The sequence below is a fragment of the Solea senegalensis genome, linkage group LG2 (genome assembly GCF_019176455.1).
Source record: "Solea senegalensis isolate Sse05_10M linkage group LG2, IFAPA_SoseM_1, whole genome shotgun sequence".
Classification (NCBI taxonomy): Eukaryota; Metazoa; Chordata; class Actinopteri; order Pleuronectiformes; family Soleidae; genus Solea; species Solea senegalensis.
Genome location: NC_058022.1, coordinates 11610863 through 11635760, shown reverse-complemented (window position 1 = coordinate 11635760; position 24898 = coordinate 11610863). Strand labels below are relative to the sequence as shown.

Sequence of the window (24898 nt, the reverse complement as noted above, 5' to 3'; positions counted from 1 at the left end):
GAAAATGAGAGCGTTGTTTGCACCTGCAGTATTCATTTATAACATTAATTGTAAATCTATTGTCTATTTCCCTTCTACATACACATAACTTGGTGTACTCTCATGATCAATACTAATGAGATGTCAGTTGCACATGATTTGACACGTTCTGCACGTATTATGTAATTAAAATTGAACTCGATGCTGTGTGATTTCAAACCCCAATAAAAGCCAAATGCTTCTAGTACCATCTAGTGGTTATAAATGATAGGTCAGCGATGGTGCCACAGAAATCAGTTAATCACGCCTGACAAGGTTTAACTAATATGTCGTGTGTACACTCGCTGCCGCGCGACGGTGTTTATCCACCTGCTTAGAAAGTCTTGAGTGATGTGTTCACTATAAAAACATCTCTCTGAGCAGAGAGGAGCCACCCCACTGTGTTGTGATGAGATGGTTCGGTCGATGCCTCGCTCCACGATAATGTACGTCCTACTTACTGAGGAACGAAGACTGCAATGTATACTGCTCTACTTTTTAAATAAAGGCAGAGTTTATTAGCCGTGTGATGTATTATCTCACGTTGTACCGCGTCTTATTCATGCTTTTAGAGTTTATGGTTGCAACAGGAAATTTACTGTGATAGATTTAACTTGTGTCAATGGTTTTAGGGAGGCTGAAAACACTGCAAGTGACAATCAACCATAAACAAATCAGACTTACGTATAAAGCGATGACATCAGCGTCGTCCAGTTGAACAATAACAGATGATACTTTTTAATCATGTCCGTGAAAAGCTATTGTTTTTATTCAAAAAAAACAAACAAACAAACAAAAACTCTATCTGTCACTGTATACCCACTGCAGCGTTAATAACATCAATGTACAACCCAGGGTTTACAAACATCATCTGAATCTTTGGAAAATACAAAAGCTAAATTACAATATACATTCAATTCAGAATCAGTTATACAGTATTTCTGATTTCCACCTCAATGGCGTATGAGGAAAATTGGTGACATTGACACAGTATTCTCACTGCCCTGACTCGAGAGCAACTTCAACACTTAATTCACCGTAATAAAAACATTTTTATTCAGTTACACACATTTAAAATTCATCTACAGTGTGGAAAAGTGAGCTCGTGAGCCACTTCTCACTTGTACATTAGCATTTCTCTCTACAGCAGTGTCAGCCCGGCACACAGATCATGCACAGCGACTCTTCCTGAGAGGGCATTTCATCTCTCGTATAGAAACAAAAAAATCTCCTTACAAAAAACACAAAAAAAACCCTGAATGCTCAGAGAGATGAAATGAAAAGTGTGTGCTAGCTTAGTTTTACTGAGATTTAACAGGACAAAGGCGACGGCCTTTGATGGGACTCATTAGCTTTGACAGACTATAACTGACAGCTATACAGTATATAATTACTGTATATGTGCCGCAGCAGACTTTTTTTTTTAATGTTTTCAGTGAAAACCTAACTCAGTGTCACTTAACCAAAAACCGCTGTCTTTGTTGATTAAGTTTGCAGTACAATTTTCAGTTTTGACATGTTTTTAACTTTGCATAGTGGATTTATCACCAAGGAGAACGACTTTCACTGGCCGAACGTTTTCGGTAAGCATGGCTGTTCAGTTGTTTGTTTGAATTGTGTTTCTTTCTTTTTTTGTTTGTTATAAGGCACAAGAACACTGGGAGTGTTTTGTCCAGAAAAGGCCCTGGAGTTTTGTTGCACGTGGCCCCTCAGGGGTCTCTGGTTCCCTTGTTCACAGGGTTATTCGGACACAGTGGTGCTTGAGCTTGCAGGGCAGAATCCCTCGGTTCAGCTGATAGAACTCCACCAACTGGATCAAGTCTGTAAACTGTGTGTGGCCGTCATCCAGGCTGTAGAATAACGCCCCTTCGTCATCCACCTGCAATGTAATCATATTAGTAATAAAGATAACGCTCATTTTTGGAACACTTTTGATTCTGTGTCGCGAAGTGAGTCGTACTCACGGGTAAGATTTGGAAGTGTTTGACTTTCTGCATGTGGCAGAGAGACAGCACAAATGTCTTAGGGTTGCTTTGACTGTCCCTCAGAAGAAATACTCTGAAAACGACCACAACAAAAAACACATTTTACTGTTTTTATTAATTGAATCCTTACTTATTCCTGAGAACTTTTTGAAATGCAAATAATAACTAATGCAAAACATGATGAAAGTTACATTTATAAAGCATAACATGCGTCATAAAACATAGTAACCAGACAATTTGCATAAAGACATAAATGTGTGTTCAGACACTGTGATAATGCAATAACAACACAGTTATGGTCTATTATGTTCTCTTCAAATATTTATTTATACATTATATATATATATATAGATATATAGATATAAATATCTATATATCTATATATATATATACATAAACTTGTAATCCAAGTGACATTGATTATGCGATTTGTGAGGTGCAAACAATTTGAATGTGACTCAGGTCAAACGTATGTTAAAGGTGAAGGAGCCTTTAATCAGAGCACTGCGATGCGTGCAGCTGTCTGTACACTGACACACTGTCGAGAGTGTGAAGTGCCCTGTTTAGTCTGCTTACCCGTCAATAAGACCCTGCTGCGTGATGAGACGCTGAGCCTCCTCCCGAGACAGTTTGCTGTGGAACCACGGCTGCGCTAAGTGTAGAGCTGAACAGAAATCGTGTTACAGATGATTAATGTCAGTTTGTGTACACGCAGAACAACAACAACAACAACGTTTTGTTCAACGAACCTATGTTTGACACTGAACCCTGGGATGTGGAGGGGCTCATGTGACCGCTCAGCCGGTGGCAGCTTTTCCTCTGAGGCAGAGAAGAGAGCCGCAACATTAGCCAAATTCATTTTTAGATAACAGATCATTTAGTCGGCTGTTGTGTAACCAGCGCTTGTGTGTGTCTGTCTGTGTATGTGTGTGTGTGTGTTTTTAAAAAAAAATGAATTCTTAATAACTCTACTATAACAGCACATACTTTATTCTTATTCCCTCACACCCATTCATTTAAGTTATACAAATAACACATATTAATTTACTAGTGTTTGGTTAGCCATTGACTTGTTTGCCATTTCCTGTTGTGTTGCTTTACTTAAAAGAGGAGAAGGTTGTCAAATAGGACGCACGACTTACCCTCCATGACAGTCCTTCCTCCACAGCCACAGACAGCGCCTCAGACGGGTTCTCGATCACCCGGCTCTTTTGTCCTGAAAAGTCCATGGCCACCAATGAGTTCTCTGAGATGCTTCTCTAAAATGATACAGTTGATACCATATTATTATTATTCTTGTTATTTTTGGATGGACTGTATATGAGCCTCCGCTTTGTTAACACTTCATCACGTTTTATGAGAAAGATGAAAACACAGAGGGGAAAACTAAATGTGTTACATTCAGAAATCTTATTTTTCAGTTTCCTTTGTGTACTGTGGAGAGGAAGTTGCTGGTGCTGTGGTACTGTATTGCCATCTAGTGTCTATGTAACACGACTCCATCTTCATCACTACTAGATGATTCCAGACAGAAAGTACCATTTAAATAAAAAGAAAGAAAGATTAGAGTGGCAGTGAGGAGAATGACATATGGACACATTTTATTCCTTTTAAGCGGCCATCTTGTGGGCGGCTCTTAATCGCTGAGCACAAAGAAATTCTTCTTATCAGGAATCGGGCTTAACAAGAAACTTACTGACACTTCCTTCTCTACCATCTATTAAGCTTTCAATTCAAACAAGTGGAGCGACATACAACAGTGTTTACTCTGAGGACAGATGCATTCTTAGTAAGTGTTACTTACAGTCATGTTGTGTTTTTAATATGACTTTTATTTGAACCTATAAATCTACCCCAGGTTTCTGCCGATTCATGTACTCCTCTGTCTTTCCCACTAATCCTCTTGGCGACGCCACTGGTCACATCTGAAACTCTTAACAGCAGAGAAGAGGTGGCGAGTTGTTAAAGCTGAGAGCAGCTGATCACTGTGTATTTTTAGAAAAGAAGAGGGCTCGCGGACATGCTCAAAAGCCATAAATAGACCGCGTTCACTGCCACGAAAATACCCTCAGTCCAGTCTCAGACTATTCTGGGACAACAATCCTACATCGACACACTGAACGACCCTAATTTGTCCACCTATTGCTCAAACGCTACACTGCTACTGTGTGTCTGTATTAATTATAGATTAACAGCTGAAAAATACCTTTTAAAAACATTTTTTAAACCACAGCTACAGATCTTCAGCTTACCATCGGTGAGGTTTTTTGTTTTTGGTGAGGCTGGATGAAGTTTTGGTACAGCTGCATCCCATACTGAAACAGATAAACATGACAATTGTCAATTATAGGCCGAGACATGCTATATTTAAAAAGACCCTCAGTAGATGCGTGGCATAGTGATGCAAATAGACACATACAAATAAATCAGTCTCTTGTGCTCTACAGTATATTATTTATAGAGAAGCTCATTCAAAACCGGCCTCCAGCAGACATCGAGACAATGAACACATGCCGCTTCTATCGCGAGTGAGCGCACTAATCCTGCGTCGCGCAATATTTTCCCTTGACCTTCTCCAAAAGCTAAATCTGATCGAAGCATTGACACGGCATTCCTCCTTTAAGAAATAAGTATGTGATCAGCAAGCCAACCTTTAACAAGCGCATGGCTGTGATCCAGCAGGTCCTGGTCGGCTCATCGTCTGCACAAAACAGCTTCAAGTCTCGGGCCGAACTACACTTTGTGGACTGGGGAGAGAAGATGCATGAAAACTAAACAAAGTCATCAAAAAAAAAAAAAATTCCTGAAAGAAAGTGTTCATACCTTCACGCAGAAGCCGTAATCTGCAGGTGCTCCGTGTAGCTTTTTGGCTGACAGGACGGTGTAGACGTCGCTGTCGCTAAATTCAACGATGAACTGGAGATGCCTTGGTTCCTGTGAAAGACGTGGATGTTATTAAAAACACAAAAGTGCAGAATAGGTATGTGTACATTAAATCATACAGTAGAGTTGTGTCTTTTCCACAGAATCTAATAGAGAAAGATTCATATGAAGGCAAATTTAGAGCAGGTGGAGTTTCGCTCACTCTCATAATTACACAGTATAAAATGGTTATTTATCAATAAATCTATTTACGGAGCCCCAGACATGACATGGGGGGGGGACTCTAATTTGTGCCCACAAAATATTAAATTCTAGCCAAGAAATAGTCATTTGTGGCCACGAAATAGTTATAACATGTGCCTTAAATACTAAGTAATAATATTAATATCATTCCCATGATTGAGCTGCTTAAACAAAAAATGGAAGCAAGAGGGCTGAAGCTTCACGATGGACAGAGATTATAGTGTGATTGAGTTTTATTTTAGGTTAGGAAAGAGTTAGAAAGATATTCTCAAAAGCCTGGATTATTATTGCAGAATCATTATTACCAAATTATTACACTGAGTAATATGAGGTGCACACGTTGTAGCTTTTTTCGTGGCCACAAAGTCAATCCACCCCCTCCCCACCATGTTATGTCTGGGGCTCTGTACCTATCAGTATTTCAAGGTCTGGTTAAACAATACATTTAATGAAAGACATTTTGATGCGGGTTCTTTTTGAGACAGCAAAATTGTGCCAGAGATACATTTCCAAGGGAAAAGAGCACAAGGACTAGCACTGTTCTGCTTTCATGTGACACACTGTTCCCACTTCCTTGTTTTAAGTACAGCCACAGCTGTTAGTGTCTGCGCCGACCCACCAGAAATGTGTGTGCACTGTACCAAAGCGTTCCCGTGCACGACAACAAAAGGTCTACTGTTGTAGGAAATGAAAGCAGTTGAGGAGTTTGTGTTGGCATGGCTGGTGCCGAGGTATAAGGTTCACTTGTCAGCAGCTTTCAGGGCGCTGTCTCTGCCTGGCTGCTGTGCCAGCTGACCTAAGGAAAATCAAGCTCAACCTGTTCCATTGCCCTCTCACAACACGAGCGATATGAATGAACTTGTGGTGAAAAACAGACGACATACATTTGATGGAGTGTTTTCATTTTGCAACTCGTGCCACGCGTTTTTTAATTCCAGCTTTTTACTCTGTAAACACGGACCGTGTGCATTTAATTCAAGCACTGAGACGAATGTAATGCAATTACACTTCAAATGAGACCTCATTATTTAACTGAATTTCCCACTGGGATGTTATAGCTTTTCATTCTCCGAAAAATGCATGAAGCATCCTGCATGAAGCATTTGACTGACCTTGGACATTCCCTTATTGGAAAGGTAAAGGCCCGACCTCCGCAGCACAAAATAAAACTTCTTCCAAGATTTCTTGCTTTGCTCTTTGGCGTGAAGGTGTCCATGTATCTCAGGACAAGTGCGAGAGTTGAGAAAGGTCTGTATTGGGTAGAGAAACATTTGTCAGCACACGGTTCAGTGCGTCATTTGACTTGATCAAGTCAAAGAGATTTCACTACCAGAAGTCTTACCTGTATAAGTTGAGAGGGATCCACCATTCCATCCGTTTCACTGGATATGGAGACCATGTGATCTGGGAAAAACTCCTACCAACATGAAAGCAGTTTTAAAAAATCTCTTGAAATACTGACACATATTCTGGTGGGAATTAGTTCAAATTGGGGAAGCACCAAATCCAAAAGGATTTCATAACAAACTCACCAGTGGTTTCCTGAAGAATTCATATTTGGCATAATTCTTCCTAAAATACAGCCGACTGTCCGAGTCCATCCCCCAGCCCGATAGCACCTCCATGACAGACTCATGGTCTTCAATGGTTCTCTCTAGTGAGATGAGGGGGAAAATATCTTAGAAAACATCTGTTTGCAACTGCTCTGTAGATAAAAGACAGAAATCTTAAGCAGGGACAATGCCAAACCAAAGATCAATAAACAACTTTTGCTGTGTTATATTTCTGACCTTTCAGGCACCGAGTTTGATTATTAACCTTTTATCAGTGTGCGTGTTCTCTTGTTGAGTGTGGCTCTCATGTCAAAAAGTACAACATTAACATAAATATGAATTTCCCAGAAAGGGACATGATGTTAAAATAATGGGAAACCCTTTTGCTTCAGATAGCCAGTGTTTTAAGTGTAATTAAATGGGTAAAGGTGCAAATACTCACAGTATACTATAAGTTATTGAAATTGTACAGCATTCTATTGCCTCTCCGGTCAAACAACAGCGACTGCATTTAAATTTGCCAATGGCTTTCTTAGTCCACGCTTCAATCACTGGTACACGCTTTTGTCACTCTCTTGTCCAATCAGCACGAGGCTCCTTGTCCCAGACTCCTCAATATACTACTGTCAATGAAAAGTCACTAAAGTCAGTCTGAAAAGACACTTTTTTTAGAATCACAAAACACAGGACGTGTTCTAGTGATTTGTCCCGTCTTTAGTGATTCTTAAAAAGTGTTAAATTACAGATAGAGTAAATATAGAAATAGAAATGTCTTCATTTCCCTTTCTTCTGTTTCCACTTCTGTTATTATATGTGTATAACTTCTTCTTCTTTGTTTTTAGTGTTTTTAGTTACAGGCCTGGCATATGTACGACAGTGTTTTGATTAGCTTTGGGAGGGTTCTGGGTGGATGGAGACATTTTGTCGTGTTTATAGGAAACTTTTTCAAAACGGCAACGAGCAAGATATTGACGATTCACTCAGTTTGCGTGTGAATGTGGCCTCACTGAACACCTCACACAGCTGCAACCTGGTGTCACATTTCACTACCAGACTGCGCCCCCTGCTGTGCTCCCCGACCACTCTTCTTCCTCCTCTTGCTAACTCATTTTTCAATCAGGCCTTCGGCAGAGTTGGGCTAAGAAGGGAGGGTTCAGTTCACCTTTAGATATGAACAATGTCAAGGCAAATAAGCCTTTAGGCAACACATAACTGCTCAATGAATGATTTAACAGAAAGGGTGTTTACATACACCCATATGAACTGTGAGTGTTGTGCAACAACAACAAACAGCATTAATCTACAGCCTAAATGCCCAGTTATCCCCATCTGCTTAACTTTTTTTCCTGAATTAGAATAATGCTTCTCTCACTTACATGATTGCAAAAAGCTCAGGGAAATGATGTCACATAAAGCAAATGTTATATGTTTGAAAAATAACAACAGAACAGATGGATGATTTATGTAAATTTTGCAATAGTGTTAGGGACAGTGTCACACTGTCTGTGTTTTCCACGTTGGCCTATTAATAACAATATTTGTTTACCTGTCATGCGCCACTGGTGAATGCAAATGAAAGTGAGCTGTTTGATTCACATATACTGACATCACAGTGTATGATATTCTTATACATTGACAGCAAATGTTCAAAAATCAGCAGGTAGTGTTGCTCAAAAGAAAAAGTTAAGGGTTGAAAAGTGCAGAGAGTGAGAGAACATCTCTATGGCTCAAGGTAGACAGTGATGTCTTCATTTATGCACCGCGCTGTGTCTCTGCTAATGCAGTACAAACAGACGGCGAGAAATACGCGAAAAAAAAACATGGCTTGGATCTATAATTAATGTCTTGCACAATCTAACATCAGATCCACCACCGTGCGGTTTGAGATTCAACAGAACACACAGAGAACAGTGATTCACATCTCACCAAGCCACCATTTACTGCTCCTTTCAAAATAAAGCAAACCTTACCTTACCTTATCACACTATGAATACATGTACATATTATGTCTTAAAAGCAGAAACCAATTGAAATGGCTGTGTTTAATAATGCGTGTATAATTATGACAGTTTAACATCGCAATTTAGATCCAACTTAATTCCGCCGTTGAACTGCACTGGCAGCAAATATGTCAAGGAGTGTTTCTTGGCTACAATTTACGACACAGAAAATCATGTGGCTCTGACATCTTGAGCACAAAAACCTACCTATTCCCAGATGGGAGAGGTGTTCAAAAAGAGTCCAGCTGTGGTCGTCAATGCAGTGGTTCTTCAAGACGAACAGCTGGCATATGTCCCGTGCTATGATGTCACTTGGAACTTCTACCGCTCTGCTGGTGTTATCTTCATTATACACTTTGATTACCTGCAACAACAAACCATTCATCGGGAGCTCAAGTCGTTGTAAAGCAATAATCAGTATTACACATGAGGAAATGCATCAGACCAACTAATCACTTTGACCTAGAAACTGCAGTTCAGTAGAATCTGCGTTGGTGAATATGCACAAAACTATGTGCACACACAGTTCCAGCGTGTGAAGAACAAAACCCTGCAGTAATCTTGTGCAATCGACATCAAACGCCTAGTTTAACACCAATGAATCCATCCCAAAGTGTAACTTACCTTCCCTCTGTTTGAAACCAAGCAGAGTTCTGATGTTGGACAAGCTCTGTAGCCTATACATGGCTGAGTACACAGCATTTCTCTCTCTCTCTCCCTCTCTTAGTCACTTTACTCCGCCTGTGCTGCAGTGGAGCTGAAAAGAGGTAATAAGATAAAACTGCTTTTCAGCAGAGTGCTTTTCTGACTCCACATATTTGTATTACTGTGGCTCAGTTTATTCACTGGTGGGTGGAGAGAGAGAGAGAGAGCGAGAGAGAGAGAGAGGGCGTCACAAAGCTCCAACCCCCTCTCTGTTCACACTCACACACCAATTGCAAGTAGAGTTTTCAGCATAATGCCCTGCATTGGTCAAGAGAATAATTCAGTGGTGTTGCTTAATTATAGTAATAGTTGGGTCATCATGGCCTTAAATTAAAGCTGGGCAGGATGAGTCTGATTCCTGTGTGGAAATAGACGACAGAGCTCTCCAACCAGACTGAGGTCTGACCAGTCTTTCAGTGTTGAGTCCTCAGCATGTGAAAATGTTGAAATAATGATTATAATATGTTCCTTGTTAGTCCGTATCCTACCCATGTACAGTTGTGCATGTTAAACCAGTGTAATCACCGCTACACACTTTAACAGCTCAAAATAATTTCTAAAAATATAAAAAAAAGAAAAATACTGCAATGAATAACCAAACAAAAGAAATTGTGACTTTGTCCCATAATAACACAACCTAAAAAAAACAAAAAAACATTCAAATTATAAATTAGGTCTTTAAATAAAATACAAGGTTTTTCTTTGGAACTTATCTATCTATCTACTGAAACTAAAGTACAATAAGTATAAATGGGGGAAAAGCTGCTGAAATATCACTTTTCATGTTCTGTATGTGCTTGTTGAACAAGTGGAGTGAATAAATGACTTAATGTCCACTTATGTACGGAGGTTTTAATCAACATAACACTGAATACACCTGCAAACAAACAGCAATAATCAGTGAGAGAAGAAGTGCAGTGCTTTGAGTGGACCAAACCACTGAGGAATGGGGGGCGGGGGGGGGTAATCGTAAAACACATTGTTTAAAGTTTAGAATTAGCACACCTGGTATTGTGCCTTTGACGAATGTTACTGTACTAAAAATGATTGAGACGACAATTTATGTCCCTTAATATGGAAACTACAACTACAGTGTTCTTTTAAATAACACTTTTTGTTTTTCTTTATTTTCAATGGTTAATACACTATTTTAACATGCAGTAAACTGTAAATAACTGTCAGATATTGAAAGTTATTCTGGAAAAATGGGCAAAAGCACTTAGTCACAGGACATTTGCTGGCCCTTTTACGGTTAAAATAAGCCTAAAAGTCCAGACAGGCATTTTGAGGCTGAGGTGTTGAAGGGTTAATTATCAGTTATATGTTTATGATTATCAGCCTATGTTACCGTAACAACTTATCCAGGCATGCACACATGTCACAGGTGCACGCAAGCACTCATACTGTATACTCTTATACACTGTATTATACAGCACTACCTCTGAGCCAGTGCGTTTCTTTCTTCCATAGCATTGGCTTTAATGGGCTTGTACTTTACTGTGAGTGTGAATAAGTAAATATTGCTGAAACTACAGCACAGCCTTTATCTGTAACTGAAGTGTATGAGGATTTAAAACTGAAATCAGAGGTGGATTGTTGCAGGTCATAGAACCTTCTGAATAATTAGCTCTTTCACAAGTGGACGAGACAGGAAGTTTACAGTATGTGGTGCTGTGTGGTTTTAATGCTATAAGCTGTGTTGTAATACCTATGCCAGCTCATGGGTGGGTCTGTGTTCCACTGTTGAGGTGAAACACACTTTGCAAACAAAGTGTTGCCTGGAAGTTGGATCATATGATTTCAAATCACTAAACAGAAAATACACGTTCCAGAATCCTGCTGTTTGGTTGCCTCACCTGGAAGATACCATTCACTTTTAGGCAGCAATTTCCTAAGAGAAGATTCAATTCAAATGATTTTGATTTCATGCACTTTGAGTTGCATCTGAGATAATAAATAGTTACAGCTACTACTATGCACTTTTGTATATGCTTTTTGAGGTGTGGAAGGACACCCACACCACCTGAGAAAATATTGAGCCCATCCTCCTCTTCCGCACATACACTGGTATAGCTCTCATCCACTGGTGGTACACATACCACAGTTTGAGAACCATGGCATTAGGTTGTTGCCATGAAATTTGGTACAAATATGAATGGTTCCCAGAGGATGAATCCTACAGATTTTGGTAATCATGTGCCTTTTCCTTTCCTTGTGCCAGTGTCACCATGATGCTGGCATGTGGTTTTGGTTGAGACATTCATATCATGTATTTGCTTCTGGATGAATTGTAATAGCATGTAATAGCATGTAATAGCATTCCCCTGATTTTTCAACTACATTTTTGTGTACAGCATGTGTGTAAGGGTAATATGGATGTAATATGATTTTAACAGACATCGCTAAAATGACGTTTTAAGTTCCACTGTCTTTCAACTGAAATGAAACTGAGGAAGTGAAAGCACTTCACACATCACACCAAGGACATGCGGTTCCCCCACAGTATACAGTACACTCAACTCTGGATCACCACAAAAATTAAATCATATCGTCCTTAAGCCAAAACAGACATCCCCTAAAAAACATGTTCTTTACTTTTTGAGTTATGCTGCTCACAACAAGATGGACAAACATCCTTGCCATAGGAAATGTTTCATATTCAGTTTTAGGGGCAAGGGTAGCTCAGTGGTAGAGCGAGTCACCTTTGAATAATCAGCTGTGCTGGCAGCGTGTGAATGGATATGAAACTGTTTTGTAAAGCAGCTCTGAGTGGTCGTCAAGACTATATAATATATAAGAGTATAAATACAGACCATTTACTAGCTATATTCTCCATTTTTCACTATTGGATTGTTTTGAAAATGATTAATTTATGTCAAACATTGGATTGGAACAGCTATTTAAATGTATTTATTTATCACCAAGGATATATTAAAGAAATATTGATAACTAATGTGTATTTAAAATACGTCATTGACAACAATGATGGTTTTAACTTCTGCTTATGTTGTGGGGAAAGGAGTACCTTCCTCAAACTAACTGGCAACCCTTTTTTTTGTTAACCCTTTTTTTTAAAACTGTATTACATATAGCCTCTTTAATTCTGGTCATAAAATTGTTTTAGATGTGTCTCACTTATACACTCTCAAAACAAAAACGGGGTTCTCCATTTGATATAATAGAGCAGAAAAAGTTAGGCTCTTTTCAGCATCTTTTTGATTCTTCTTGTAAGTAATGTGAATAACGACAGCAACGTTCCCATAGGTTCTGGGAACCAAATGTGCAACCAAAAACTAATGTTTGGAAAACTTTCCATATCAACCGCAGGAGAACCTTCAGGGAACGTTCCCGCAACCAAAAGCTAACGTTTCCCAGTTCTGGCAACCAAAAATGGTTAGCTGGGTTCAAGTAATGTTGCATTTCAAATTACAACTTTCAGCCATCAAGTGAGAAATAAAGAGGCAGTTTAGGATATGAACAGATGGGTCCAATTGTATCATAATTACTGTAATTACCCCACTCAAAGTAGTTCATCTAGTTCTACAATCAGGTTATTGTATTGTTATTATGCATCAATGTTTTACACTCGGCAATCAAACCCCCTGAGCAGACAGTGCTGTTAATCATTGTTTCAGAGGTTATAATGAATGGCCAGGCAAGGTAGCAACCCACGTAATCCGCCCTATGGTTTTATCAGCGAACACAGAGCAGCATTCATCAGCATGTAACCCTGATCCAAATGTACACATGCTTTCACCTGAAAAGCCTTCATGTCCGTCCACACAATGTCAGTCGTGCACACCTACTGTTGCGACATGCACAAATGACAGACAGATAGATTATTGTTTCTCAAGAACAAAACAGCCAGTCCGCTTTGGCTCTAAGTCAACTTTGCAAATCCTACACCACCTTCCCCAACAGTGGATCTAGAACCAGTCTGTTCAAATGGCGGCCCGTGGGCCACATGCGGCCCAAAAGCAACCTCTTAGTGGCCCTAGAGTAGAACCACTGAGACACTTTTTTACTGTCTCTCAAAGATTTCCTACATAAATCAATTCAACAGCACTGACCATGAATGCATCACTCTGTGTAGCCTGATAGCATTGGCAATTCTTCTGAATACTGTTAAAGGCACTTTGAGATTTCCGTGGGTCAGATATGATATATGTTTATCTAATTTCAAAGTGTTGTTTTGCACCACCTCAGACCACTTAATTACAGCTTGAAATGGTGGACAGTGCAACAGAATATGTTGTGTTTTAAATGGCTTTCAAGAGGCTTTCCAAGAAAAGCAAGCAACATGAAGTCCTTACAATGCAGAGTAAATGCAGACATGGATTAGACAGGACTAGATTTGTTGAATAGAGACTCCTCTATTAGACCTTCTTATCTCAAGGACAGGACAGCGTGAGCCATGTTGCCAATTAGACTACCACGATTTAACCTTGAATCGCACTCTCACAGCTGCAGCTCTATCGCTGAGTGGTGGCGGCGAGGAGGTTGCCTGCAGCCTCGTCTCTCTGAAAAAACATTGAGAAATGTGCTCCCTGCTCGCGAGAGAAAAATGAAACTCAAACCTTAATATAAGACGCTCTATAATGGCCAGACCTAGTTTATACCATAACATCTATACAGTATGTTGTGTTATTGGTACTACTAATTGTGTTACATCAACTACATATTTAACTTAGGGCTGTAAGTGCTGCATCACTTCAAGGTACAAGTAGTATTCACAAAGTGAGGAGAATAATTAGGGCAGTTTAGAAATGCCCCCAGCCATGGTTATATTCTTTCCAACAATGTGAACAACACATGGATATTTATCAAGATAAAAACTTACAATAGAACATATATAATGAGGAATTATCACACGGTGCTCAAAAACAACGTGCGATCATAAAGAGTGTCACTACAGTAATAGAGGAAATTCTTCCGTGATTCTTACCCGTTTCTGCAGACAGAGCGGTGTGATGGAAGGCAAGGTGACTCTTCTTGCATGGAAATTCATGCCTCTGTCTTGGATGCACGACAAAAAAAATATCCATACAGAACCACCGAAAAGTAATAACCATTAACGAATTGGGGTTCAAGCGATGATGATCATTTATGCTGTATACTTTTTGGTTTTTTTTCCCTACATGGTTACTTTACGGGATACTACGGAAAACCACTCTCAGCGAGATCCTTGACAATGAAAGTGTGAGAAACCGAGTCATGTTGCCTCCCCACAACTCAAACTCCTCCTTTGTCCTTGGAAACGTAAAAGCTTGTTCCTTTTCTCTACTTTTAGAAAAGCAGTTCCGAAAAATAAACCTCAACGTCGGTGTTTTCTCATGGTGTGGGGAGTAAAAATATACAATTCAAGGTCAGAGAAAGCTAAATGAATCAAAATAACAAATTCTGGCAATCTGATAATGTCAAAACCAAAGTAATGGAGCTGAAGATTTCCCACACAGTACATGTGCATGATGTTCATGAAAATTGCCACTTGTTTCATGCACTGCTGATAAGGATATTGGCAAAAATGATCACTAAAAAATCTGTTAAAAACTAAGACTATGTTTGTGGGTTGTTGCTGTTATTGTTGTCATTATTATTCTTATTAGTAGTAGTAGTAGTAGTAGTGGTAGAGGTCATAACAGAGCAGAACAATGAGAACTTCCACTCATTTTCAGGGCTGCAATCTCCTCCAACTCTCCTGATTATTGCGCTCTGCTCCGGTCACTTTTTAGCCCTCTAATCGGTCACCGCTCACATCAAAAACATGTTCAGAGTGCTCTTAGGCACACTTTGCACCCGATGTGTGACTTTCACTTACTGACAATCAGTGGTTTCATGCTCATTAATTAAATTTTTAAGCACAAGTTCGCATGTGAAAGGGGCATCACAGATGTAAATTTGACACAGAAAAAATAATAGTGGATCTAATGCATGAGCGAGAGAGAGAGAGATAGATAGAGAGAGAATTGAGCAGAAAATGACATCCAGGTCGGCCTTTAAAATCAATATAAGAGTTCTGGAGGTTGACAATAATGTACATTTTATATCATATACAGTGCTTAACAATGTAATGTAATAGACCACCACCCAATTTAAATGCCACAGCTGCCCTAAATTAACAGTGATTATCAAAAAAATGTTAATGCAACAGTATGTAGACGCTCTTTAACCAAAATTATGTTGTTAATGCTGAAATATAATAATTGTTGCCATGCAGTTTTCAAATGCAATGTTTTCCAAAAAAATAAAAAATAGTAAAGCACAGTTTTATTTCTTGATTAAGATGTAAAATTATAGTGACTGACTTGCATTCCTGAACAGAAATAATAGTTTTAGTGGGTGAATAATTATGCTTTGGTTATAAAAAGATGAATTCAGTTTGCTATTTGCCAAATAAATAAGGATAACATTTTTGTCAGGTATTTAACAACAGGTCCAGTCAGGCTCTCTTGTTTCTGTAATCTCTATAGATCTTGTCCTATTTTGTTTGTTTCTGATATATGATGTATAGGCGAGGATTTTTGTATGTAGTTATACAGTATACAGTATATATAGTTGTATAGCCGTATGTTTAAAGACGACATAGACCGGAAGCTCCAATTAACGCTGCGTTTGTGTGTGTGTATCTGCGTCATTACCTCGTTTATAAACCCTAAAGTTTCAGAACAACAGTTCAGCCACTGCTGAGAAAATAGTGTTGTATTGTTTTCCTGGGCTCTGCGAAGCGGATCAGCACTTCCTTAATTTGATGTTGTCATCAGAAATCCTCACCACTCCTCTCACCACCGTAGCGCCTCCTGGTGCGGGCACTAGTCCGGTCACATCCGGTTGCATACATTCAACCGCAGAAGAAGAAGAACTACTCTCGTTGTAGCTGCTGAGATGCAGAGCATCCACCGTGCCAGAGGGGGAGCTGTGTATCTGAGAGCTGGCCTATCTATTACGTCACTTCCAGGTACCTGGCCAATCACAGGACAGTGGGAAAGCTCTCGTTGGCTGGCCAATCACAACACAGTCCACGTTCTGGGGGTGTGGTTTTGGTCTGAAACAGCGCGGCTGACGAGAGCGTCAGTGAGGAGATATTTCGATCGGCTCGTTTGCAGCGACTAGGAGGTTTTTAATCATGAAAACAAGTTAATATATGTAAGTAGTACTAACATATATGTGTGATACAAGCATTCTATGTCGCCTTTAAGTGTTGGCGTGGTCTTTGTGTTGTCTAGAAACGTACGTTCAAAATGAAGGTTAAATACTGCAACCATGCATGTTTGTATTTATTGTCTAGTCAGTCACATATTTGTGTTGTAATGCTGCAGATTCACAATTATGGGGGGAAAAAAGAGTAGGAGCAGCTTTGATTTGAAAGGGACATGTCCTGCACAATCATCTGTTCCAGATCGTCCTGCAACTGTGACTTTGCATTCATTTTTTAAAACAAAACATTTGCATTGCATTTTCAACTTCAACTCTCACATGTGCAGCGGCGCAGAGTATCACGTTTGCCTTCACCACGCTGACTGTGGACGCTCGGAACCAGTCATTGTCCTCTCTTTCAACTTGTGAGAACAGCCGGGAGAAGAACCTCCCACAGCAGCATGCGTGTTTATCTGAAAACACGGTACAATGACTTGGGAGAGCACAGACAAACAGACGCTGCTAGTTATCACGTAGCTTAAAATGAATTGGAATTAATGGAGCCAGAATGATAACAGAGTCTCCACAGCTCTCATAATAAACCACGCTCCAGACACACTGTCCTTGACCACAGCTGATTCAATCAAGATCTCTTTGCCGCCTCTGTAAGTGTAACGAGATGCCAGACAGAGGTGCAGTCGCGCTCATGTGCAGGTGGACAGCGTAAATCCACCTCAGGGTAGAGGGATTTACAGTAGACTTTGATCAACTTAGCCAGAGACACATTTCAGTATTCCCCTTATTAAGTGAGCCAGTCATGTTACCAACCTAATTTAAGGATGTTTGTTCGTTTAAACGAACGTCACGTGCTCCGCTTTGTTTTGACAGTGAGCAGCGTTCTAATAATTTAGTGGTAGTGAGAACATCTTTCGGTGATTTATATCTATTAAATTATGACCCCGAGGACCACGTAACATCTGCTGTAGAGGAGAGCCTGGAACGCTGAGGTAAGAACATGGACATGATGCGTGTTGCATCTGAAATAACATCTCCAAAGTGACAGGCATTTCCTCTGAGTCATACAGTTAAACTGAGCACTCAGCACCGTCTGGCTGTGTGCTTCAGGTTTCTGGTGAGAGTCCAACCATGACTGCCCCACTATATTCCTGGAAAGTGAAGGCAGTGCCAGCCATACTCGGACATCCCCAAAAAGAATTGATTTTACGAGCGCATTTTGGACATACAGCACTTTTGTCATGGTGGCACAGTCAAAAGCCAGGTGACACTTTTCCCTGATTTCAACACGCCACTGTCCGCACAGCGACAAAACGGGTTGTGTGTGTGTCACCCCCGTGATGGCGGCAGTCTGAGAAGCTGAACCCTCGGCGTTGCCAGTGGGCACTTTTCCTGAGGTCAAGCTCAAAAGTGCAGGAGGATTTCATTTCACAAAGTAATCTCTCATGTCACAGTTGTATGTCTGAAACAGCTGAGGTAGCACAGCGCGCACACTGATTTATTCACCATGGAAACTGAGCTCTCCTAACAATCCGGCTGTCTTAACCTAATGTACACTGCATTTTTATGCCAGGTTCACCTCAGTACACAGCAACTTCAAGTGCATTTTGACATATGGCAACTCTTTATGCCCTTGACAGAATAAGGCTGTCGTGACATGGTGGTATTGATGAAATGAACTATAGTGCCAACACAGTGGACCTCTGTTTAACTAGTTTCACATTAGGGCAATAGTTTTAAAACGTGTGAGGCTATGGGTCTCAACTATAGACAGTTGAGTTGTCTTTCTTAACATGATCATTTATTAATCTCTGCTTGTCCCAAGTACAACAATATTACTACAGTATTTTAAAATAAGTGTAAGTGATGGAGAAAATATGACCCCAAATGACACACGGCGCAGTTCAAAGGATACTCCCCACACGGCGCAGATACTAATGGATTTCCCCACTTTCCACTACACAGTCCCGGCAAGGCTCGACCTGGCACGTTTTTTTTGTTTTGCTTTTCCATTAGTGATAGTACCTGGTAGTTTTTTAGTACCTGCTATTGCAAGGTTCCAAGCGACCTGAGCCGACACTATACGTGACAGAGTGTAGTCACTGGAAGGGTCGCGAGCGTGACGTCCGACACAAATATCAAACTAAACAATGCGGAACTTCAGATCAATTAAAAAAGACTTAAAAATCCTGAAAAAATTTGTTAATTTCCAACTTTTATCAAGGAAATGCTTAAAATCTCAACATTGGACAGAAGGATCTGGTGTATTTAGCGACTGCACGGACGCGATCACGAGCGGCGACTTCAGGCTCCGGTCATGCAGGGAGCACTGAACGATTCAGTGAACTAATCGATTTAATTAAGTGATGATTCAGTTACACTGAAAACAACTGCTTTACAAGTCACTAGTCACTACTTTGTGTGTGTCGCATGTAAAACAAACTCATGGCAGTTTCAAGCAGCCATGCTATGCTATCTGCCCATGAGGTACTATAGTAATGGAATACCAAACCAAACCGCGTGGAGTTGAGCCGTGCCGAGGCGAGCTGTGCCGGGACTGTGCAGTGGAAAAGCGCCACAAGAAAAATTGGAATGGGGTGAGTGAGAGATGAGGGGCTACACCCATCCAGCAAGTTTCTGAAGTGCTACTGGAACTAAATGCAAAGCTGTGAAATGAGGATTATCCTAGAAAAACAACAGCTCAGCCTAGTATGCTATGTTTGTTTTCATAACACTGCTCCTGAAAAGGGAGAGCAGGGCAGGCAAAGTCTTGACTGTCAGGCCCATGAGCAGCACACACCGGCCTTAAGATACATAAGGATCTCTGTCAAAATTAGTTAACAAGGGTGATTTATTTGATTTATTGTTGCAAGGCGAGGTCAACCTGATCACAGACAGATAAGAACCCTGCGTGGAACAGTCTGTAACACCAGACGATGGCACTTGTGAGACATGTTCGGTTCTTTTCCCAAAAAGCCAATCTTCTGCTTCACAGCAGTCCGAATTTTAACTTTTCGGACTACGAGAGTCCCCTTTCTAATCTATTACTGTGGACAAATAACGACAGGTTTTCCTACATATAGAAGGAGAAGGAGCTGTGGAGGAGGATGCCATGACTTGTTTATCTATGAATTTCCATGGCATCTGTTCAAGTGCTTTTGAAGGGTGAACTGACACAGCACTCATGGAACCTTGTGCATATGGATTCTACACTTTATAGTCTGTGGAATATTGACATACTGTAGCAGTTCTGGCTCTCATATTTATATGTAATTTTTTTTTTTTTTTTTGAATTTTATTAATCCCCTTAGGTCCTCTGCATTTGACCCATCCTAGAATTAGGAGCAGTGGGCTGCCACACTGAGTAGCGTCCGGGGAGCATTGGGGGTTGGGTACCTTGCTCAGGGGTACCCAGCCCTTTTTTGGCCGGGTGGAGATTTGAACCAAGCTCCCTTTCCACTTGGCCACGGGCTAAATGAATCTGAATAGGTATGGATATGCTGTTGGTACGGTCTTTTTAGCTCGAAATACGTGCCCAGATTTGTCTACAAATATCCTGACAAGATGCTTCTTTACTGAGAGGCTTTAAGAATATTAAAGTTATTTATCACACACAAAAATGCTAAATTCATGAAAATCCCAAAGCTCTGACATTGTGATGAGTGAGGATGTAATAGAAGGGCACATGTGAGACACTCCAGTGTCATAACTCATAGCAATCCTATCACACTGCTTGCAGAGGAGCAAATTCTAAATTGACGTGTCCGTGTGTTCACTGCAGCGAAGCAAAAAATGCCCCATGCAAATCTTTGTAAATATTTTCATCCTCGGTCTGAAGACGACACACGAAGAGAGGTCTGACACTGCTCATGGTCATGTAGCTGCCAAGCTCTGTAATGTTACATTTTCCCATGAGTCACTGCTTTGAGCTGCCCCCCTGCTGCTGCTGCTGCTAGTGCTGCACACACACACACAGACCACAGAGATACTGAAAACAAGCTGAAATCTACAAAACAGAGTTCCACATCCAGGAAAATGTTGACAAACCGGACTCATTTACTGTTACAGCCCTGGAAAATGTATAGACAGAACCCTGGCACAAACAGATCCATAATTGTTGACGTCATTAATATGTTCTCCTTTTAGAATGTAACAGTGAGTTCTTCATAAATGCACTAATCAGCGCGAGAACACAGAGTCAAATCCAAACAAAGGCCAACTGCACAAAGCACTTTATATCGTGCACTTTAGACCAACACTGGCTTGATTACCGCACTTTACTGCCACTGTTCTTTTATTGTTGTGTTACTTGAATGTTTGTGTCGTATTTTGTGTTCTGTGTTGTGTATCATCTTAATATATATATATTATATGTATATATATATACATATATATATACATATTTATATATATATATATACATGTATATATATACATATATATATATATATATATATATATATATATATATATATGTATATCTGATGCATATGCATATATATATTATATATCCTCACCTGAAGGAAATGATTATTCATCATCAGTTGTGTATCACCTGCATTATTTCTGCAAAAAAAGCCTATTGGGTTATGGTGGTAATGTAATTATGATTATGATTTTGTTTGTGTGGAATTCTTATTGGTAACTTTTCATCAATTACCACTGTAGTGATATGTGATAAGTGTGGATGTGGCTCAGATTTAGCTGTCACAGTAGATTTAGGGCACCAGTGGCTCTGTGGTAGAGGACGTTGTCTTTCGAACTGGAAAGTGGACGGTCTTCATTCATTTTGGAGAAAATGGAGGCATTTTCTGGGTAACCCGTGCAGTGAGAGCTGATTAGTATGCAAGAGGCATTTCAGCCAAATAAATCAACAGCCACTGGTTGGCAATGATGAGCCCTAATATCTAAAGATCAAAAAATCAAAGAGTTGTTGCTGTTTATTCAAAATTAAGCAGCGAATTTGGCAACTGTGTGTGCTGTGCTACATTAAAAAAAAAACTTGCCAGGCATAGCAACAGTAACTAAGAGAGACAGGGCTTTGCAAAATGGTCAAGCTGAGATGAATGCGTTTTTAATTTTTATTGAACTGTCAGATATGGCTCAACATCGAGACTGCAGTAAAACATTTCCACACACACACACACACACACACACCCTGAGCTTAAACAAATGTGTCAGAGTGGCTGTTGGGCACAAGGCCAGGTATTTACTGAAGTTATAATTTCCAATATAATGCATGACTTTTTTTAATGTTATTTAGAGGCCGCACCGTAAGCAAATGCAATTATGAATCTTAAGAGCTCAAAAAACAAACATAGTATGTGACTGTGCTCACATTGCATTTTTTATCTCCTCACTGTGACTGATTTCCATACTCACATAACTGGTTCAACCATCCATAGGTCCTTAACTCGCTGACAAAACACACACTATACTTCATTTAACTCCATGTAATGAAATTTAAATACTGCAGTTGTTTCCCCCCGGCGCCTCAGACATTGAAAAGTAACGTGCGCATAATAAACACATGTCTTGTGAACAGTGTGATGTAAATCAATAAAGCACTCACCTGAGTCGCACTGCGTTTGGTCCACGGTAACAAACATTCAGACACAAAGTGGGGGAGGCTGGAGGAGAGAGGCTCAGGAAAGGGGTTTGGAACAGGAGAAGAGAATGAGTCGTCTCCCGCTTTATTGCTCCTAAAGGATGAAAAACAGACACAGTGAGTGAAAGAGACACATGTTGCACGGAGGCAAAGTGCTGCTCACAATTGGTTTCACATGTGTAAAGCTGACTTTGACTGTGGCGTTGCAGTCATGTTATGAGACTCTACGCTATACTGTGTGACGACATATCTATGCTGCGTCCTCCGTGGCTCAGGAGTAATGAGTCTGAACGGAGCGGGTGAAAAACAAACTGACACACCGCTCAAACGACACACCCCAGTCACCAACAGACTTTTGATAAGATGGGAGATAAAGTGCACACATGAACCGCCCCTGACTTTGCCACTATAAAGCACAGCAGGCACTGGCAAGCTTTCATTACAATCAAGAAATCAAATAATCAATAATGTAACGAGATTATTTTTATTATAATCACAAAATCATGTTGTTCTCACATTTTACAAACAAGGGCATGTATTTAGTGTTCCAAAGTGTGTGCAGGACAAAAAAATAGTCCATATAAAGTTCATTTCTTCTAGAAAAAAGGAAATGCATTTTACGCTTTACTTCATCTGTGTGTAAATCAAAAGTATTCCTCAAAACTAGATAAAGGAAGCTATAAATGGAGGTAACATTTCAGCACGCTTGTTTGTGAAAGGTGCAGTTGTTGGACTGAAGCTTTCTTTACTGCTCTGTAAAAACAGCAGTTACTGAGTTACTAATTATCTCCCACAGACTAACAGGTGTTTGATTTGATGCCAAGTCTTTAACTGTACTGTTGAAATAATACATTACTCTCCATTGACAGCTGCATTTGGGTCGAACCAATTATGTTTACAGGTACAAAGTCTGCACTACAGTTCTCTAAAAGACCTCTCTGTCTCACTCCTGCCAACACAGAGGGTGTACTATTCTTCTGCAGGGCAGTGTAGAGGACACACTAGTTGTTTTTCTTTTTGAATTTTAGAAACAGAGTGGCATCATTCAGGGCAATTTCAAAGAAAAAGGAGTCGTACCTGTTACCCTTGCACAGCGTAGTCCTGGTCTTCTGGGCATTTGGTGTTAGTGAAGGAGCTCGCAGAGGGATGAGGGCTGGGCTGATAAAGCCACTCACATTACCTCTGCCACTCTGGAAAATCTCTGCTTTCTCTCCGAGGCTTCTGGAAGTGCGTATTCTGTCCAGTGTGTTATTCATATCACTCATGTGGCCCAACTAAATCCAAGGCATCGTCTACGGCAGCGGGAAGAGACAAGCTGTTACAGTAGTGGAGTGTGTGCAGAGAGCACAGTTAAAGCATGCTGACTGGTGTGGCTCCTCTGCTCACAGCTCAGCAGAGTACAAACACACACACGCGCACGCGCGCGCACACACACACGGTCTCTCTGGCTCATCTGCTGCCCACGAGGGTGGCCCAGTGGGGCAAAACGACCCCTCCTATCCAAACATGATCCACCACAATAAAGATATTTTTAACACACCGACTCCCAAAACAGTCTTGCCCTGACACAGTAGTGTATTAATAATCGGTTTGCACAGCCGTGTTAAGTATTTTTGTTAATGCCTCCCCTGTTTCTGTTTTTTCATATAGTTCCCCTTTGCAATGTGAAGAGTAGGAGGTGTAGGCACAAATCACACTCACACAAAAAGGGGGATGTCCTCTGTTCCTTTGTCATGGACTCCACTCGGGGATCCAAATAGCGCTTTAAACTTAGTAAACTGTAGAAGGCAGAAGGCTCCTTGTGGGGGGTGGTTGGGATGATAACATCTCTGAAAGGTAATGTGTAACAGAGTCTGTCCGACCGGCTACTGGAGATACAGACTAACAGGCAGCATAGGTTTAAAGCACTGCTCCACTACATCAACAGACGACAGGGATAATTTGATTACTTTGGCGAATGTGACAGAGCCGAGTCACTGGTCCAACAGGTACTTGATTTTATAGAATAATGAAGTCTTGTTTGGAGGATAATCCGTGTCTTCTTGCCTCAGTTTATCCACAGTTCCTTTAAGTGTTGCTACCAAAGCAAATGTCACAACACCGGCTCCACGTGGCTCGGGATTTCTTTGACCTCAGCTCAATTCTGTGTGCTTTACAAACAAAACTGTGCAAGAAAAACAATCCGTGATTGGAATAAGGATGTGCCAGCACTGCTACAAAAACCTGCAGGGTTAATATTAGTTTCTTGAGGTTGCTTTTGCAAGAGGAGAGAGGAATGATTCAGCGGAGGTCCTACAGTGTATTGATACAAGGACAAGAAACCCCAGGCAGCATGAGGGGGCCAGAAATAACTCACAGCCTGGAACACATTCTTTTGGTATCAGTCAATGCAAATGCTAATTACATTGGTGTTCGCTGAATGCCAGATCTATTTTAGGGAGTTAATAACAGCGTCTCACGTTTCTGTAACATGCAGATGTGGGTTCATTACATGGATTTTGTATTAATGGACTTTATTACTATCCACATCTGTGGCGTGTTGTGCAACACAAGATCAAGAGGCAAAAAGGAAATGAAACACTATCTTTCACACAGATATAAAGAGCCAATAACAATATATATTAAGACCAACAAAAATAAATTTCTTTCTTAATTCTATGTGATTTTCTTTATATTTCTTTATATATTATACAAGAAGTTCAGTCAGATGAACTCATCGAATGAGATTGTTGTGATTCGCTTTCTCTGCAATCT

The 24898-nt window shown here is 40.4% G+C and overlaps 2 protein-coding genes across 6 annotated transcripts in view; one reads left to right on the top strand and one right to left on the bottom strand.

Annotated features, from left to right (window-relative positions):
- scn1laa (sodium channel, voltage-gated, type I-like, alpha) overlaps nt 1-24898 on the top strand; it is a 177542-nt gene that overhangs the window by 99207 nt on the left and 53437 nt on the right. The window lies entirely within an intron of this gene.
- grb14 (growth factor receptor-bound protein 14) lies at nt 1051-23544 on the bottom strand. Of its 5 annotated transcripts, none has more exons than XM_044052626.1 (14): nt 23222-23544; nt 22109-22238; nt 8890-9046; nt 6662-6783; nt 6472-6546; nt 6242-6379; nt 4827-4937; nt 4655-4750; nt 4256-4318; nt 3146-3262; nt 2753-2822; nt 2580-2667; nt 1983-2076; nt 1051-1897 (listed from the first exon to the last, which is right to left on the bottom strand). In XM_044052626.1, exons 1-14 carry the CDS (start codon nt 23407-23409, stop codon nt 1751-1753), a joined length of 1596 nt encoding a protein of 531 aa, XP_043908561.1. In that variant the 5' UTR covers nt 23410-23544; the 3' UTR covers nt 1051-1750. The 5 variants fall into 5 exon arrangements, with proteins under 5 accessions (XP_043908561.1, XP_043908571.1, XP_043908587.1 ...); XM_044052636.1 differs by lacking the exon at nt 23222-23544 and adding an exon at nt 22335-22448; XM_044052652.1 differs by lacking the exons at nt 22109-22238; nt 23222-23544 and adding an exon at nt 21054-21089.